The 17,156-nt window shown below is 38.3% G+C and overlaps 1 protein-coding gene across 1 annotated transcript in view; it reads left to right on the forward strand.

Annotated features, from left to right (window-relative positions):
• The window catches only part of OTOGL (otogelin like), a 3,472,886-nt gene that overhangs the window by 1,906,009 nt on the left and 1,549,721 nt on the right, over positions 1-17,156 (forward strand). Inside the window, exon 31 of the mRNA XM_044088067.1 lies at positions 7,879-7,905. Coding sequence (XP_043944002.1) covers positions 7,879-7,905 — 27 coding nt within the window. The remainder of the gene's footprint in view (positions 1-7,878; positions 7,906-17,156) is intronic.

Below are 17,156 nucleotides of genomic sequence, written 5' to 3' on the forward strand. Positions count from 1 at the left end.
GATCATAGTGCTCCTGTACCAACTGCATTGGCTCCTGAAATTTATTCCTGGAATATAGTACATACTCCACAACAGACTCCTTCTGGGAATCACATTAACCTCTTAGTCATCACAAATTAGGACCCCTTTATACTGCGGCCATAAAGTAGTTTTACCATAGAGCTTCTCATTATAGATGTGTTCATCCTGGAAGCTGGATTAGCCATTGTCAAAACAAAGCACTCCTGATATTTTTGGTGCACACTTCCAATTTATACATTCCCTTGAATCTGAAGCAGTAATTCCAAAAGATCATTTGAAATAAGATGTAGACTTTGTTTAATTCCTGGAAAGCTTGCCTTCTTCCTTATTTGCATACATTATCTGAGGAAATGCGTAAGACCTATTTCAGAACTGCCTGTGTTGGACCTTCCTTCACAAGCACAGAACAGTGCCTTACACAAAGCATGCATATACATATGTGTGTGTGTGTGTGTGTGTGTGTGTGTGTGTGTGTGTTTATATATATATATATATATATATATTTTCATACTTTTGCTTATTTCCTTTCTTTCTAGTTGTGTTCTGTGATAGCTGAATATTAAATTAGTTAGTTTGATTTTTTTTGTGATCTAGGGGTGCAAAGATCTGTACTTTTCATTACAAAACATTGTACCTCCTATTGCAGTGGAGTACTTTAATGGAGTAGGTTTTTTCCATTTGATTTATATGTCTGACCTTCTTAAAAATGACCATGATTTAGTCTGCATCTGTGTTTCATTCTGTATATATTTTAAAACACTCATGTATTGTATGTGCATAGTAAAGTTCTTGAAGGGATCCTTTATATTCATGTGTGAATAAATCACTTTCATAGCAACAAAAGCAGTGTTTTTAGCTTAACACTGGGTATTTCATAACTGTGTCATCAGTCATCAGTTGCTGGACTCTTGCTTGTATAGTACATATAAAGAGTGCAGAATCCAGTTTTTCATGGATGGAGTGGGATTTTCATTGCCTGTTTTGTCTTTTCTAGTAAATTTTAGTACTGTTTGGCTTCAAAATATGCAAAATATGATGATGAAGTGAACTTGCATTCTAGGATATGTTCTAGAATCTACAGTCCTTCCCTTGAATCATGACACTTTGAAGATTTACATTGCTACTGTTCCTATTGCTAGGCCTGACTGCATTTCAGAGAACTGCCTTGTTGGCAGTTGCAGTGATCTCCCTACAGTGGTGTGCTCAAGGCACTGTGATTCAGTCCTTTTCCTCACTGTCCATCTTCTGCAAAATATGGCCTTCATTTTTTGCAGAACTCATTAACAGTTTAAGGTTATGGCCTCCAGCTGTAGTGCTTCTAACACTCCTTTTCATACGTTAAACATTACTTCTGTCTGCTATGACCTGTATTATGGTACTAGAGACACTGATGGAACCAGCTCTGGCAAATATGCAGCTGCCACTGCTGCACTGGGTTACACTGCCAACCATATTATCTACTCCAGTGTTCATACCACTGGATGCTCCTTTGTACTTTTATGTAGACAAATTAATTGCTTTTTCATCCAAACTGAGAAGTAGGCTTTATTTTAAACTGATTTACATGGTACGTCTGACTTAGTTCCTCTTGATAGGCATTTATAGTTATAAACTATTATGCTAACACAAGCAAAAAGTGAATATTGTTTCCTAATATCAAAACAGGAAAACCAATTTGAACTTTTATATTTACTCACATTAATAATGTTTTCATAAAAACATATTGGTTCTTCCATTGTACTTATACATGTGACTTGGCCAATGCAAGTAATTCCAGTACTGTACTGGTTATTCAAGAGTAAGTAAACAAAATGAAACATACTCACAGAAACATTAAACAGTCAAAGGTTGGTGCTTCACTGTCTTATGTCTTCATAGGGTTTTACCACTATGAGTCATCCTGCCTCTGTTTCTTTCGATGGTTGAAGCAAAAAAAAAAATGCTAAAGGACTATAGCTTAAGTGTCAGCTTCCTACTTCTACTGTGTTTCACCAAAGATCAAAACCAATTGCTGAAGCCAGTGCTGTAGTGTAGAGGGATGAAGTCTTAACTAGTCCTCATCTGACTTAGGTTCATTTAGCAGCTTGGGCCTTTGTGGCACTGGCAGGGAAAATTGGTAATGCCTGTCTGGGGGGAGGGTATTCATCTAGGTACTCTGTGAATACAGGCATGCTCCATAGAGAAGAGTAGCAGCTGGGTAGTATAGATGAATGCAAACGAGAGGAGAAAATAAGAGTAGGTCATTAAATAAAAACATCTCCCTGGCAGAAGCAGTCACAAGCATGACTCCACAGGACACCCTAAAGATCCACAGTGGCTCCAGCCCTGAGTCAGAAAAAGTTTAGTGGTGGAAGGAGGAACTGGTAGACCTGGTGATGGATGGAGACTACTGGAACAGCCAGATTGTATGAAGCAAAGAGGTGGGGGGAACAACTGCTGAAGAGCAGTTTCCCTCAAAAAGCTTTTGCTCTTCATTTTCCATATGTGTAGCATTGTCGCCTCACAGAAAGACGCTGTCCGGTTCGATTCTCAGCTAGAGCGTCTTCTGCGTGGAGACATGCGTGAATGGGCATACCTTCGTTGAAGGTTGTGCATCAGGGCTGGTAACTCGGCACGTAAAAATCAGCTACCAATCATTAGCGGACCGGAGTTCCGCTGTGGTGATCCCTAACCGGGAAAAGCTGAAAGGCACAACAACAACCTGATATCCACCTGCCTTCACTTTTTGGCTGGCTCAGCAGGTCACCAGCCCTTTCCTGACAGTTAACTACATATAAATACTTTCTGCCTCAAATAGGTTAGGCAATATAGTAAAGAATGTAAACTGTTACAGGATCATTCCACCAGGAATGTCAAGACAGACAAAGCCTTCTGTGTGTCATCCACCTCTTATTTTCCCTGCTTTATGTGTTTACAGGATGCATCAGAATCAGCAGAAAGTGAAAGACACAACAGCAGCAGAACAGCAGTTTGAAAACTAAATATGCAAAATGCAAACTAGCTCAAAAATGCATTGTTAAACAATTATATGCTATAAGGAAGAATTTATTTTGTTCAAGGGATGTAAGCTTAGAGGTTAATGTAATAATTAAGGAGTAACACAGGTGGAGCCCTCTTTCATAGGTGGTATGGGGAAGGGCTTTACCCCTCATAAAATAAATTTTAAGTTAGTGTAAATGCCACTTTGCACTACACATCTTCTATATAGCATTCAGAAAGGTGTTAGACACACTGGAGTCACTATATCCAGCCAGGACTTGTTCCATTTGCTGTTAAGGCTACATAAAGGACTTCTAGATCCAAACTATATGTTCTATTTGACAGAATAATCTTCATCTACTTTAGAAAGGTGTGTGACACTGGTTTTCTGAGTGTTCCTTGTGACCATTCTTAACTTGAACTTCCTTGTCTCTCATCACATCTCAGTTCTATATCTGTTTATTATCTGTTCATAGGAGATTTTACATTGGAATTCTTCATAATTGTCCAATGACCGTTGATTTTCTGCACCAAATTCACAGCTGTTTTCAGTCATAACTTGCAAACTTCTAAACTGTCATTTCCCTGTATCACAAGTAGTTGTGACATGTAACTTACTAGGCACCTAACATCTTTTACTAATAAAGATTATGACAGGAAAGCCATTGCTGCTTTTAATGCCAGGACAGTGTCCTTTCTTGGCAGCATAGAATATAATATAATATAGGATATGGAGAAATACTGGTCTGTGCTAAGCATACTACATAGCTTTACTTTCTGGGCTGCCATCCTTTTCTCATTGTAATGCCCTTGCCTTTAGTTATAAATAAACTTTTTTTTCACATTAATGCAGATATGGAAATTTATAAGGCATCCTTTTTTCTACACATCAGAAGCTTCTCATTAGTACCTACCAGCCTGCTTTCAGCAGATGTTCTGAAGCTTCCCTATGCTAAATGGCATCTCTCTGACACTTCTTTTCACAATATTAGATAGACCTCAAAGAAAATAGTTACACATAATTCAGAATTTCCAAGTGTAAAGACTGGCATACATAAAATAAATAATTATTCAGCTTCTATATGATTAAATATTCCCATGCTTACCAGTTAATGCATTATGTACCTAACGTCTTTATTAGAACATATTTCTGGATCTCAAAGTGCCTTTTCTTTGTAGTTCTTCATCTATGTTTGCACTAGTATACTTTTATAGGTTCATAGGTTCATAAGTAGGTACTAGGCTATCTGCCTGAAGGCATTTATAAGCCTAGCCAGAATGTGTTGGCTTTCGCCGCCTCTTAGATTAGTTCCCTGTGCCTCTGTCCAGCTGAGCCACTGAAGTGATCCCCGGGGTAAACTTTCTGTTTCCCATCCACTCGTCAAGGTTTCTCTTGCAGAGTGTTAGTGAGGAGCTCTGCCTAATGTAGATTGTAATCTTGTTTCAAAGCATGGGAAGTCTCTGGGACAGGAATCTATCCCTCCAGCACGTCCTATTTATTGTTGTGATGAGGTTTAGACCCCTAGAGCATGTGGCTCGAGGGGATAAGGTTTTCTTTAGGTGGAGCATGTCCATCAATTCTGGGTTGGACATGGCCTTGTATGTCAGGCAGAGATCACCTCTGAGTAGGAGGTATGCAACCGAGTACAGCTGGAGTTTCTTCAGTCTAGCTGCATAGGGCATCTGTTTGAGGCCAGAGATCCTCTTGGTGAGGTACTTCTGTGGTCTTTCCAGCTGTTGCAGGTGTCTTGTAAGGTACATCCCAAATGGGACATTGTACTCTATGATGGGTCTGATGAGTGATGAGTAGAGGGGCACAATGACCTCTTTTGATCTGGATGCGAACCCTTTTGTGATAAGGTGGGCCACGTAGAAGGATTTTCTAACCACTTTGGCAATGTGATTATCAAAGGAGAGATTGCTATCTACTTGGGTCCCCAGATCCCTTATTACGTGTTCCATATTTAGAGGACTACCACCTATGTGGTATTTGTGGGTACTTTGTTTTTTCCAAAGGGGATGACTATGCACTTTTTGGCATTTAGCTTGAGGCCATGATTTTGACACCAGGTATCCATCTCAGTGAGACCCTTTTGGAGGATGTCTGTGTCAGCCAGAGAGTCAATTATAGCCCCTAGTTTGCAGCCGTCTGTGAACTTGGTCAGCCATAGTCCTCCTGTGCTTGTCTGTACCTCTGAGAAGTATATGCTGAATAGGAGGGGTCCTAGGACTGAGCCCTAGGGAACGCCACTTGTAACTGCTTTAGAGTCAGACTTAGCTCCTGCAACTCTTACCATGTGGATTCTGTCCATGAGCCAGTTGGCAACCCTTCTTGTGAAGTAGGGGTTTATGTTCAGGCTGGTGAGCTTGTCTATAATACCAGAATGGGGAATGGTGTCGAAGGCATTTGCAAGGTCTAGGTAGGCTGTGTGTACCACCTTTCCCTCATCTATAGCCTTGGTAACTGTCTCGAAGAAGTGCACCAGGTTTAGGAGGCATGATCTGCCCTTAACAAAGCTGAATCGGGTAGGGTCCAGTGATTGGAGGTTCCCAATGTCTCTGTTAATGAGGTCCATGATGATGCACTCCATAGCCTTGCAGACCAAGCTAGTCAGGCTTATAGGGCAATAGTTCCCGGGGTCTGTTGTGGCTCCACCTTTGTGGAGCGGAATAACTGTTGCTGTGTGCCACTCTATGGGTATGTAACCTGTGGAGAGGCTGAGTTTGAACAGTGTGTTTAGGTGAGGGGTTAGTTCGTCTTTGAGCTCATGTAGGATGCAGCCTGGGACACTGTCCGGTCCCATTGATGTTGTGTTTTTGGCTTTGGAGAGGGCTGTTTTAACCTGAGTGTCTGTGATTTCAGGGGCTCTACATTCTTCTGGTATGGTTATGGGCCCTTTTGGGGGTGAGAGGGGGTGAAGGTTGCGCTGAACCTGTCTGCCAGAATGTTGGCGATATCGGTCGGTTCAGTGTATTTTGTGCCATTCTGCACTAACTCTGAGCAGATCTGAGCATTGCCACTTAGATTCTTGACATAGCTAAAGACATAGCTAAAACATATTTAATCTTGAAATAAGGAATATTTTCTTTAACAGACATTACAAAGGAAGAACCACACACTTTCTCCAATATGTCTTTAACAAGATGTGTGAAAATCTATACCGAAATTGCTAAGGAAATGACTTAGTTTAGTCATTTAGCTAATCTTGTTTTGGAGAGTTTCTGCCTTAACAAGCAACAATGCTGATCTAACTCAACCTTAAATACTCAGTAGATATGTGTTAATGGCTGCCTTACATTGTACCTAAATACTGGGTCTTCATTTTGCTAAATATATCAAGTCTTTTTCTTTTCTGTCAGCTAAGACTTCTTACAGTAATAAATTATTAGTATATAAATGTTATTTTCCAATGAATATTGCATCAGAAAGCAAGAAGACTAGGATAAATGCAAACTAACCTTACGCAAGAGGTTAATGCAAAAGGGTCTGCAAAATGCATTCTTTCTTAACTGACTAAATAGCACATTATTAAAATCTTCTAATTTTTTTTTACTTTTTTGGGAATGGAAAAGTGAACAGCTTTATATAAACCAAGCCTTGAAGAGTCACAGTGTTGTCTTATGTCACCTACCTAGCATCAACCCTTGTTTTCCTTCAGTCATTTACTATATTTAAAAAGTTTTCACTTCCATTCCTTCCTTGTTTTAAAATATGTAATAGCACATCATCTTCTTTTCTGATTTTAAACAATGTTTTGCTTTTCTCACTACTTTTCATTTCTTTAGTAAAATCCATTTTAAAAATATTTGATCTTTCTCTTATGTCCCTTCAACATAGAGTTAATAAACTGCCATGAAAAATATTGTCTCCCATGGTGTGACCCCTTTACTCTTTAAAATGATTGGTGTGTAATGCCTCTTTTGTACAGATAAATATGTTATATGCTATAGTAAATATGTTCAACCAGAGGAAACAGACCATTTGCAAACCCTAATCTGTGTTCTGACTAAAGAATAGTTTAATTAGTGCTGAACTCTTCTGACTGCCATGATTTCTGTAATACAATATGACAGCACTTGCTGTCTATTGTTTATAGTGTAGAATATTTTGGTAATGGACAAACTGCTTATAATGTACACATGATCAACTGTTAAATTAATTTTTATTACAGTATTGCATGGAAGTGACCTTTTGTTACAGTTTACTGTTGTTGATTACAAATTATAAAAATATAAGGCAGAAATTTGAAATATTTTAAGCACAGCTAAGATGGTAGATCAGATGTTGAATCTTCAGTAAATTGGTTATGTATTTTGCCATCTTCTGCTTTCATTGGAAAACAAATCTTTTGATAGCACTTATTCATATAACTGGCCAGACTGATTCAGAAAATTGTTCTGTATCTGAAAATAAATGATACATGAATAGTACCAGATAAGTATTTACTGGGAAAGTCCGACTAGGACAGAGCCCATTTTCAGTGGAGGCCCAGGGAAAAACAATCCAGATGCATGTCTTTGGAATGTGGGAGGAAACAGGAACACCAGGAGGAAACCCACATGAATGCAGGGAGGACATGCAGAATCCACTCAGAAGGCACCAAGCCAAGAATAGAATTGGAGAACCTCTTGCTGTGAGGAGACACTGCTAACCACTGCACCACTGTGCCACACAGCTTAGATAAGAGTTGAAACATCTATAGCATCACTGCAGTTACCATCTGTGTTGTTCTGAAGTTCAGCTTTTGATGCTTTATAAATAATTAAATAAACAAACATATACATTGCTTTAATCTGTGAGCTATAACACATTTTGACAATAATTTCAATCTAATTTTGATGTAGGCAGACTTAAGACATTTTATTTTTCTCTTTCAGCATATGACTGTGATTACTACAACAGAGGTATGTATTTTTTTGAAATTCCGTCTTCTCATTTTTCTTTATATTTTTGTCTTACACTTTCCATTAAATGAAAAATCCATATAAAGATTCACTTATTTCTTTTTCTAACTGTGCTATATAATTTCTACAAGGTCCTTTATCTTAGTAGATAGGTAACAAGCTACATCCTGCAGACGTGGATTTAATTCCAAGCAGCAACTTAATTTGACTAAATTCCTGAGATACTCCATCATCTGATAATTGTGACAGTTTTTGTTATGAGGGCATCACCAATTATAAAAATTTTAATTTCAACAATGTGTTTCTCTTAGTAGACTGACAAAACGACACACACACATGCATATATATATATATATATATATATATATATATATATATATATATATATATATATATATATGTGCATGAGTGTGTGTGTGTGTGTGTGTGTGTGTGTGTGTGTGTGTGTGTGTATATATATATATATATATATATATATATATATATATATATATATATATATATATATATATAGGTTCCCTTCGGAATCTCAAAATCCTAAAACCTCGAAATTCATATGGTCGAGACCATATGATCGAAGTTTTAGAACTTCGAAATTCTGAATGGAGAGCTGCATACAGTGTGGAACAGGAGATTTACCTTTTATCTCGGAGTTGGTATATTTAAGTAGTGGGAGTGTGGGGGTTACAGGGGGGCTAGCCCCCTGAAGAAATGTTGAGAAAGTGTTTTTTTTTTTTTTTTATGTTGAATTTATTTCAGAATCACGACATTCTAAAACATCATATGGTCTCGATCATATGAAATTCGATGTTTTGGAAATTTGAGATCCCAAAGTGAATCCATATATACACATATATATATATATATATATATATATATATATATATATATATATATATATATATATATATATATATATATATATATATATATATATACATATATATATATATATATATATATATATATATATATATATATATATATATATATATATATATATGGGTCTGCTTTATTTGGTCGAAAACACAATTGGTCAAAACTGACTTCACTAAGCACACGACTGAAAGTTCACTGAAAACTCATTTGGTCGAAACTCATTTCGTCGAAAATTATACATGGCCTTTTCCCCACTGTAGTGTGATCCTGGAGTTAGAATATAAAGTAAGGGGAGGTATAGGGGGCGTAACCCCCCCCACCTATTTTAAATGTTTTAAACCATAGACATGTATATTAACAAGTGCAATGAACAACTCTTTCCACAAGACAATGTACCCCCCCCCACTTTATATTCTAACTCCAGGAGTCACTGCTATGGTAAGTGAATTCCTACATGTTGTAGTTACCATTCCACAGTTATCTGCTGTTAAATACCACACTTACATCTATTAGTATGTGTATGGCTTTAGAGTGCTGTTTTTGTATAACAGAGTCCCAGTTAACATCCTTTTTTCCATTAATATTTTATCAAGTGTGTTCTTACATGTTGTAGACATAACTGGAGGGTTACCTGCTATCAGATACATCAGTTACATCTAAGCTTATGTGTTTGCCTTTACAGTGATGTATTTGTGTTCTAGAATGTTAATTGCTGTACTATTTTTGTATGAATCTCTTAGCTGATTTGTGTGGTGCATACTGTTTAATCTTGCTTAATGGAGGAACTACAGCATTACTATGTTTTGCTTAAGACATCTGTTTTTATTAGCAGCTGTGTGGTTTGGTGGGATGATCCACAGTTCTGCAGGTGCAAGGGTTGTAAGTTTAAAATAGGATGCAGGTGAACATTTTGAATGTGATTAACATTGTTCCAAATGCATATATCAGTACAGTACTATATCGTATATTTAAATGATGCGGTGCACTGTGCTGCGTCACACAAAAAATATTTAAAAAAAGTAAAATGGAGAGATAGGACAGTGGTGAATAGGGGTGCAAGCAGGGGGAAAAACATAACAAAAGGCAGGTAGAGATGTGCATGATGGGGTGTAGGAATGAACCATAGCTATCTATATCTTCATCAGTAACAACTGTGCATTTTAACAGATCTTTTAGCTGAATTTGGGCTGTCACTCCCAGAGAGGGGTGATGACAAAGCCAATTGGACCAAATTATATGTGTCCAGTGGACATGTGCAAAATGGAGAGCTATGTATGGCACAATATTTTTTTGGCGGCAGGTGCCCATTTTTTTTTTTTTTTTAAAGTGAGACTGGAATGTTGGGGAAGGGATATAGGTACATGTGGGAGAAGTAAGTTAGGAAGGTGAGGAAGCTTTTGCAGACAGACAGGACAGACACAATAGCAGACAGGGGTGGTATATAACACAAGGTAAGTGAACACCTTGAATGGGGAGGGTGCTGTGGAATCCCAGTCTCAGGAGCATCCACAGGGTAGCAGTGTGACTCATAGGTTCATAGGTTCATAGGTAAGTACTAGGCTATCTGCCCGAGGGCATCTATAAGCCTAGCCAGAATGTGTTGGCTTTTGCCAACCCTTAGATTAGTTCCCTGTGCCTCTGTCCAGCAGAGCCATTAGTTCCCTGTGCCTCTGTCCAACAGAGCCACTGCAGTGATCCCCAGGGTAAATTTTCTGTTTCCCATCCACTCATCAAGGTTTCTCTTGAAGAGTGTTAGTGAGGGGATCTGCCTAATATAGATTGGAATCCTGTTCAAAAGCATGGGGAGTCTCTGGGACAGGAAGCTATCCCTCTAGCATGTCCTATTTATCGTTGTGGTGAGGTTTAGATCCCAAGAGCATGTGGCTCTCGGGGATTTCTTTTTTTTTAGGTGGAGCACATCCATCAGTTCTGGGTTAGACATGGCCTTTTATGTCAGGCAGAGATCACCTCTGAGTAAGTGGTATGCAACCGAGTACAGCTAGAGTTTCTTCAGTTGGGCTGCATAGGGCATCTGTTTGAGGCCAGTAATCCTCTTGGTGAGGTACTTCTGCAGTCTTTCCAGCTGTTGCAGGTGTCTTGTAAGGTGCATTCCAAATGGGGCATTGTACTTTATGATGGGTCTGATGAGTGATGAGTAGAGGGGTACAATAATTACAAGTCCTCACATAGCTCTCCAGAACACACACCAGCACTGGCTTCACATAAAAACACAAACCACACACCCACCTTCACAGAGGCTGTCAATTAAAATCTACCCAAACAGCAAAGACCTCCAAGGAAGAAATACATTCGACCACCACAACACAACACTAATCACGAGACACATAACTCTCTTAAATGGTGTGCCACTCAAAGCCCCTAAGGCAAAACAGCATGCCCAGCACACTAGTCATAGGTGACTTGATAGTGAGACACACTGATGTCCAACTCACTAGGTTGAATAAGGAGAAAGAAGCAGTCAGCTGTCTGTCAGGTGCCACTACAGTGGGATAAAGGCCATATATTAATTCTGACGAAATGAGCTTCGACAAATGAGTTTTCAGTGAAGTGAGCTTTCAGTCAAGTGTGCTTAATCAAGTGAATTTCGACCAAATGTGTTTTCGGACAAAATAGACCCATATATAGATATATATATATATATATATATATATATATATATATATATATATATATATATATATATATATGTGTGTGTGTGTGTGTGTGTGTGTGTGTATATACACACACATATCATTTTTAATATTATATAAAGAATGTAACCTGCCACAACAAATTCAGGAAGTCAGTTCCTCATCTGAGAGACTACAAAGATGAAGACCCTGTAGATGTCGAGATATCAACTTAGAACAGGTAAGATGTGGAATTATCTCTGGTGAAGTAATTTCATTGCAGAGCCCGAATTAAGTCCTGGATGATGCCTGCAGCCATGGACATTTGAATACAGCTTGTTGGTTTGGAGGCTGTGAGAGATGGGAAAGATACTGAAGAATATTGTTGTATAGAGGTACAAGAAGACAAGGTGTGCAGTTTTTAATTTTACTTGGAAATTTCTTTCTTTATTTTTAATTTATTTAGTTTTATATTTACTGGGAAAATGCACTGACAGCCCAAACCAGTTTGGGTATCAACTTTGGGGTGCAGTATCCTCAAGACAGTAGGACACAAATCACAGACTACATGCAGTCTTTGGGCTAGCCACTCAACAGTGTAAAAAACTGTCTATAGGTGATTTGGTAATGTTGCCAAATTTTGCCAAATTGGCATGGGCATTTGCCAGTGATGTGTGTTGAGAACTCAGCCTACTCAGACCGATACTAAGAACACATGCTAATGATGAGAGGGGGTGTATGTGTGTGTGTGTGTGTGTGTGTGTGTGTGTGTGTGTGTGTGTGTGTGTGTGTGTGCGTATGTGTGTGTGTGCTTGCCATAAAGCCCAGCAGCCATGGGTCAATAAGCTACTTGCTGGCCAGTGTCCAGTCACCCAGCTTGGTTTAACTGCGATATTTCTGTTGAACTAAAGTTGGAAGTAAAACCAATCAACTTGCCAAATGTGAACTAAGAATTGCTTCACTCAGAGTAGATTCACTGACAAGATGGAGTTTGAAAGTAAATGACATTGTGACATTTGGCTATTTCCCACCAGACTACCAACAATCAATGTGATGTCCCTTACTATCCTGGGTCAGTAACTAAGAATCTTCAATCCTCACTACTGACTCCAGTGTGAGACTGTCACTTAAACAGAAGGAATATTTCACAATTTCCCCCTAAGAGCACAACAGGAACACACTCTATTTTCATGTGACTGGACTATATACCTCTGTCCACTCCAAATGTATTCCCTTATTATACATTTCAGAGCAATGTGTCCCAGTTTAAGACTTCTAATAGACTCATACTCACAGTAAATTTAAATCTCACACATTCAAACACTTCTGGGAAAGACTGACACAGATTTCCAGCTGTGTCCCTTCCCCAAAAGAATATGGTAGTGCTACTACCAATCAGAGTGCCTTCATGCCCTTCTAAAGGAGTATCCAGTTATGAAAATTAAATATCAAAATAAATGATAGCTCTGACCAGAAGCGACTAGGCCTTCAAGGTGACACGGGGAGTATGAAACAGGTATAAGCATTCTGTAATCTCTAAAGAAAAACACTGATTTCCAGCCACAATGTGAAATAATGAAAAACAGTTAATAATAAGTAAAATGATTACAAGAATATAAATCAATAGCTTTTAATAAACACCAGATTTCAATCACCAGAAACGTAAAATTAAACTGTAGGATAGGAGTCCATTCTTCTGGAAAAACTCTATATTAATAACTAAACTTTCTTAATCTAACTAAAGAATACTGTCCCTGATCTAATCTAAAACTTAACAGCAAGGCAAATCAGGCTTACAGTTTGTGGTGAGTTCTCTTTCATGGGTATCCACTGACTGCACAGTTCTATAACTGACTGTACTTCACAAACTACTCAGCACTTGACAAACTTCAGCCTCAACTGTCTTATTTTTTTTCAAAAGGAAAGGACTGCTTTCATAATCTCAGCCTATGCTGCACAGCAGGTATGTAATGGTGAAAAAAAAGATTGCATTCAGACAGCAGTTGTAGGACCTAATAGATGAAACAGGACAACATGAATTGGTGTTGATTATGTGTGACCTAAATGCATGTATTGGGATAGATAGAACAAGATATGAGAACTGCCTAGGTCAACATGGGTGGTGCAAGAAGAATAAAGAAGGAGAGGCCATTCAAGACTTCTGTCTGGTCAATGGCTTGATGGTAGCTGATACATGGTTCAGCAAGAGAGGCAGTCACAGCATTGCATACAAGAGATGCCAACATGCAACTCAGGTAAACTTCCACCTGGTAAGGAAAGGGTACTGGGGTAGAACCAGTGATTGCAAAGCCATTCACAATGAAATGGTCAACTCACAGCATAAACCACTGCTTGCCAGAGTCAACTGCAAGGAGTGGTCAGAGAAGGCATAAGCTCAAAAGAGACTAGGCTGAAGTTGACCGGAGAGAAAGCACAAAAGTTCAAGGAATTACTCAGGACCCTTGCACCTCAGGAATTAGAGGAAATGGGTTGAGTTGAAGAATAGCAGCACCTTGAAACAGAGTGTATAAGGATTACATTTCAGAAATGTGGCCAAGCCAGGGTTTAGAAATAAGGTAAATAAGGAAAGCTTGTGATGGAATGCAAAAGTCCAAAAAGTCATCAAAAGAAAGGAGGAGTGCAGGAAAAAATAGGTGATAGAAAAGATGGTCCAGGCTAAGAAGAAATGCTGGAGTTGCAGTATCAAATAACACATTATCAAAGGCTCTCTATGAACTTATGGAAAGTTACACTCTGTAGATGGTACAAATAATCTCTGTCATGTTGTAAGGCAAAGACAGTAAGATAAAGAAGACAGTCAGATACCTTTTGCAAGGAATGCCATCAACAATCTGCTCAGTAGTCCATAGGACATCAAAGGCAAATGGAAGGAGTACTTCCAGCAGCTTCTGAATTAAGGAAAATCCCACAGAATAGGAGAAGCCCACCCTAGAAGAAATCAAAACAGCACTAAGGAAAATGAAGTCATGGAAAGCAGCAGGCTGAAATGAGGTCACAGCAGGTATGATCAATATGTTGGGTAAGTTAGGGGTGAAATGACTCCTGACGGCACTTATATAGCAGTATAGAAAGAAAGACGTATCCCAGATGATGGGAGAATAAACACACTAGTTCCGGCATACAAGAACAAGGGGGCATACACATGTATGGGCAGTACAGAGGTATCAAACTCCTGTCACACTGCATAAAAGTCCTGGAGAGGGTGACTGATAAATGAATGAGTAGTAGAAATTAAGACGAGAGAAGAGCAGTTTGGATTCACATCATAATGCAGCAGAATTGAACAATGTTTGCAGCAACACAGTTGAGAAGAAGCTAGATTTGAGAAAAGAGTCCAACTGGGCATTTCTAGACTTGGAGAAAGCATATGGCAAGGTCCCAAGAAAGCTGACTTGGGCAGTCATGCAATGGATCAAAGTCCCAGAAACATTGGTAGAATTAGTGTAGGCTATGTACAGGGACCCATTGACTCAAGTATGAACAGTGTTGTCTGACTGGTAGGCTAACAGAGAGGTAGGATGCACACTGTGGGACAGATGAAAAAATGAGAACATCAGAATAGAAGCCAAAGTAGTTCCAATATCAGAGAACGTCAAAAAGAACATATTATGGTGGCTCAAACTCATGTGCAGAAAAGTAGAAGACAATCTGGTGAAAATTTGCGACAGACAGGAAGAAGGTCAAAGGAAATGATGGCATGCAGCAAAGAGGTGGATGGATTGTGTGAGAGAAGACCTGCAAAGGTCAGGCATGACTGTCAAAGAAGGATGGGGAGTGGCAGTTAATTGAGAGAGATGGTGACAGTTGACATGGCACCCTGATTCTATGTAGAAAATCAGAAAAAGGGGACTGATGATGATAGTAGTTCACTGACCACAATGAACCATTTGCAGGCACAGCTCGGGTTAAAAAATTCACAGAAAAATAAAACAGAACAAATTCACAAACATGGAGTAATCATAGAAGGTAGAGAATCACACAGATAATTGAAACAATGAGTAAATATTACTTACAGAGTAGAAAAAATGTGGACTTGTTTTAGAAGTAAATATGGGAGGGAAGCAGCAGGTGAGAAAAGAGGGTGAAGTCAGAGTGGACGTGATGTAGGTGAGGGGGGAATTAAGCAATATGTTCAATGGAAAAGCATTTACAGTCAGATTTTTTTATGGAGCTATATTTTTTTTCATCTTCTTACTATAAAAAATGATAAAAAGAAGAAAAATGTATATAGAAGAAAAAAATGAAATCAACAATATAAACAAATAAAAACACACAGAATTATTTACACTATTTAAAATTCCAGTTACCTGTTCATGACAATATAAAATTAATTGAAACTCAATTTAATATATTATGGCTATCCACCAAGCTGTAAAAATCTAAAAAAATATTCTAATATGTGGTAAATCGACTAAAAGATCTACAGATTTAAAGATATACTTAACTTTCTCTAAGCGTTATTTGAAAAAGATAGTAAACTGAACTATTGTTGGAGGGGATTTAGCTTTGCAGCATTTGGCATACCATAATTTGATCACATTCCCAAAGGCCCATCCCGTTCTCAGGTCCTTGTAATCAACATGTTCTACCTGGATACTAAACCAAATTGCCACAACTGCCAATCTAATTGTGTCTAATTGAAGGAACCTCTCATAGCTCTGAAAAAGCTGCCTGCTTAATTCCACCATAGGAACAACAGTGCAACCTGAGCTCATTTTCAGAAAATCCATTTCTAATACCATACAGAAAACAAATGTTCATAACTCTTTAACTATAAGAGCTAGACTAAAAATGTAAATGCGAAAGTTGTTCAGCAGACACTGACCTTTCCAACAGTGTAAGTGCATATCAAAGTCATTATTAAATATTTGGCAAGGAATGTTGATATTGTGCATATTTTTTACCTTTTTGGAAAAACAAAGCACAATATCTTGGTCAATGTACCATGCAGACCCATACAATTTGAATTGAATTTATTAGTATGAATGTCAGCTTTAAAATGATACCTTAACCATTACTGTGTGGTGCTCCTTTCTTGAGATTTTCACAGAAATATTATTAATATATTATTTCACGTAATTCATAAATAAACAAAGCATAATATCTCTTCACCTGTAACAGACAGAGCCTACATATCAGCGTAGAAGTTGTGCATCTGAATGTCAGCTTCAAAATGATGCATCATTTATGTGGTCACCATGCTCCCTTGCAATGATATGGGCATAATAATGAGAAGTATTGTAAATATTTAACTTTCATAATCCTACAAGACTAAACAAAATGTGATATCTGTACATGTGTACAGTGCACAGACACAGTTCTTTTACCATGTTATAAGGAGTAACACTGTCTTTAGAATGAAGTATTACTTGGCCTTTTCTCTTTACATGTGTCCATTCAGCAATGGACCTAAGGGATCAAGTTCTGTATTACTAAGCCCTTCCTATCATCTAAATTCTGCACATGCCTGATAATAAAAGGTCAGCTGTCCTAGTTGGATTTTCCTGACATTTACTCAGTTGCCTGCTACAGCCATGGTTCGCAGACAAAAAATTTCCACTGCATTATGTATACCATAGAACACCGTGAAGACAGTTAAAAAGGGGAGAAAATATGGGCCAACAGTGACATGGCAAATAACTGGATGTCCCTCCAAAATGGATGAAAAGACAAGATGGAAACTAGTCAGGGAGGCTGCCAAGAAACCTACAGCAACATTGA

Source organism: Protopterus annectens, chromosome 11.part0, assembly GCF_019279795.1.
Source record: "Protopterus annectens isolate FY-2018-M chromosome 11.part0, PAN1.0, whole genome shotgun sequence".
Lineage (NCBI taxonomy): Eukaryota > Metazoa > Chordata > Ceratodontiformes > Protopteridae > Protopterus > Protopterus annectens.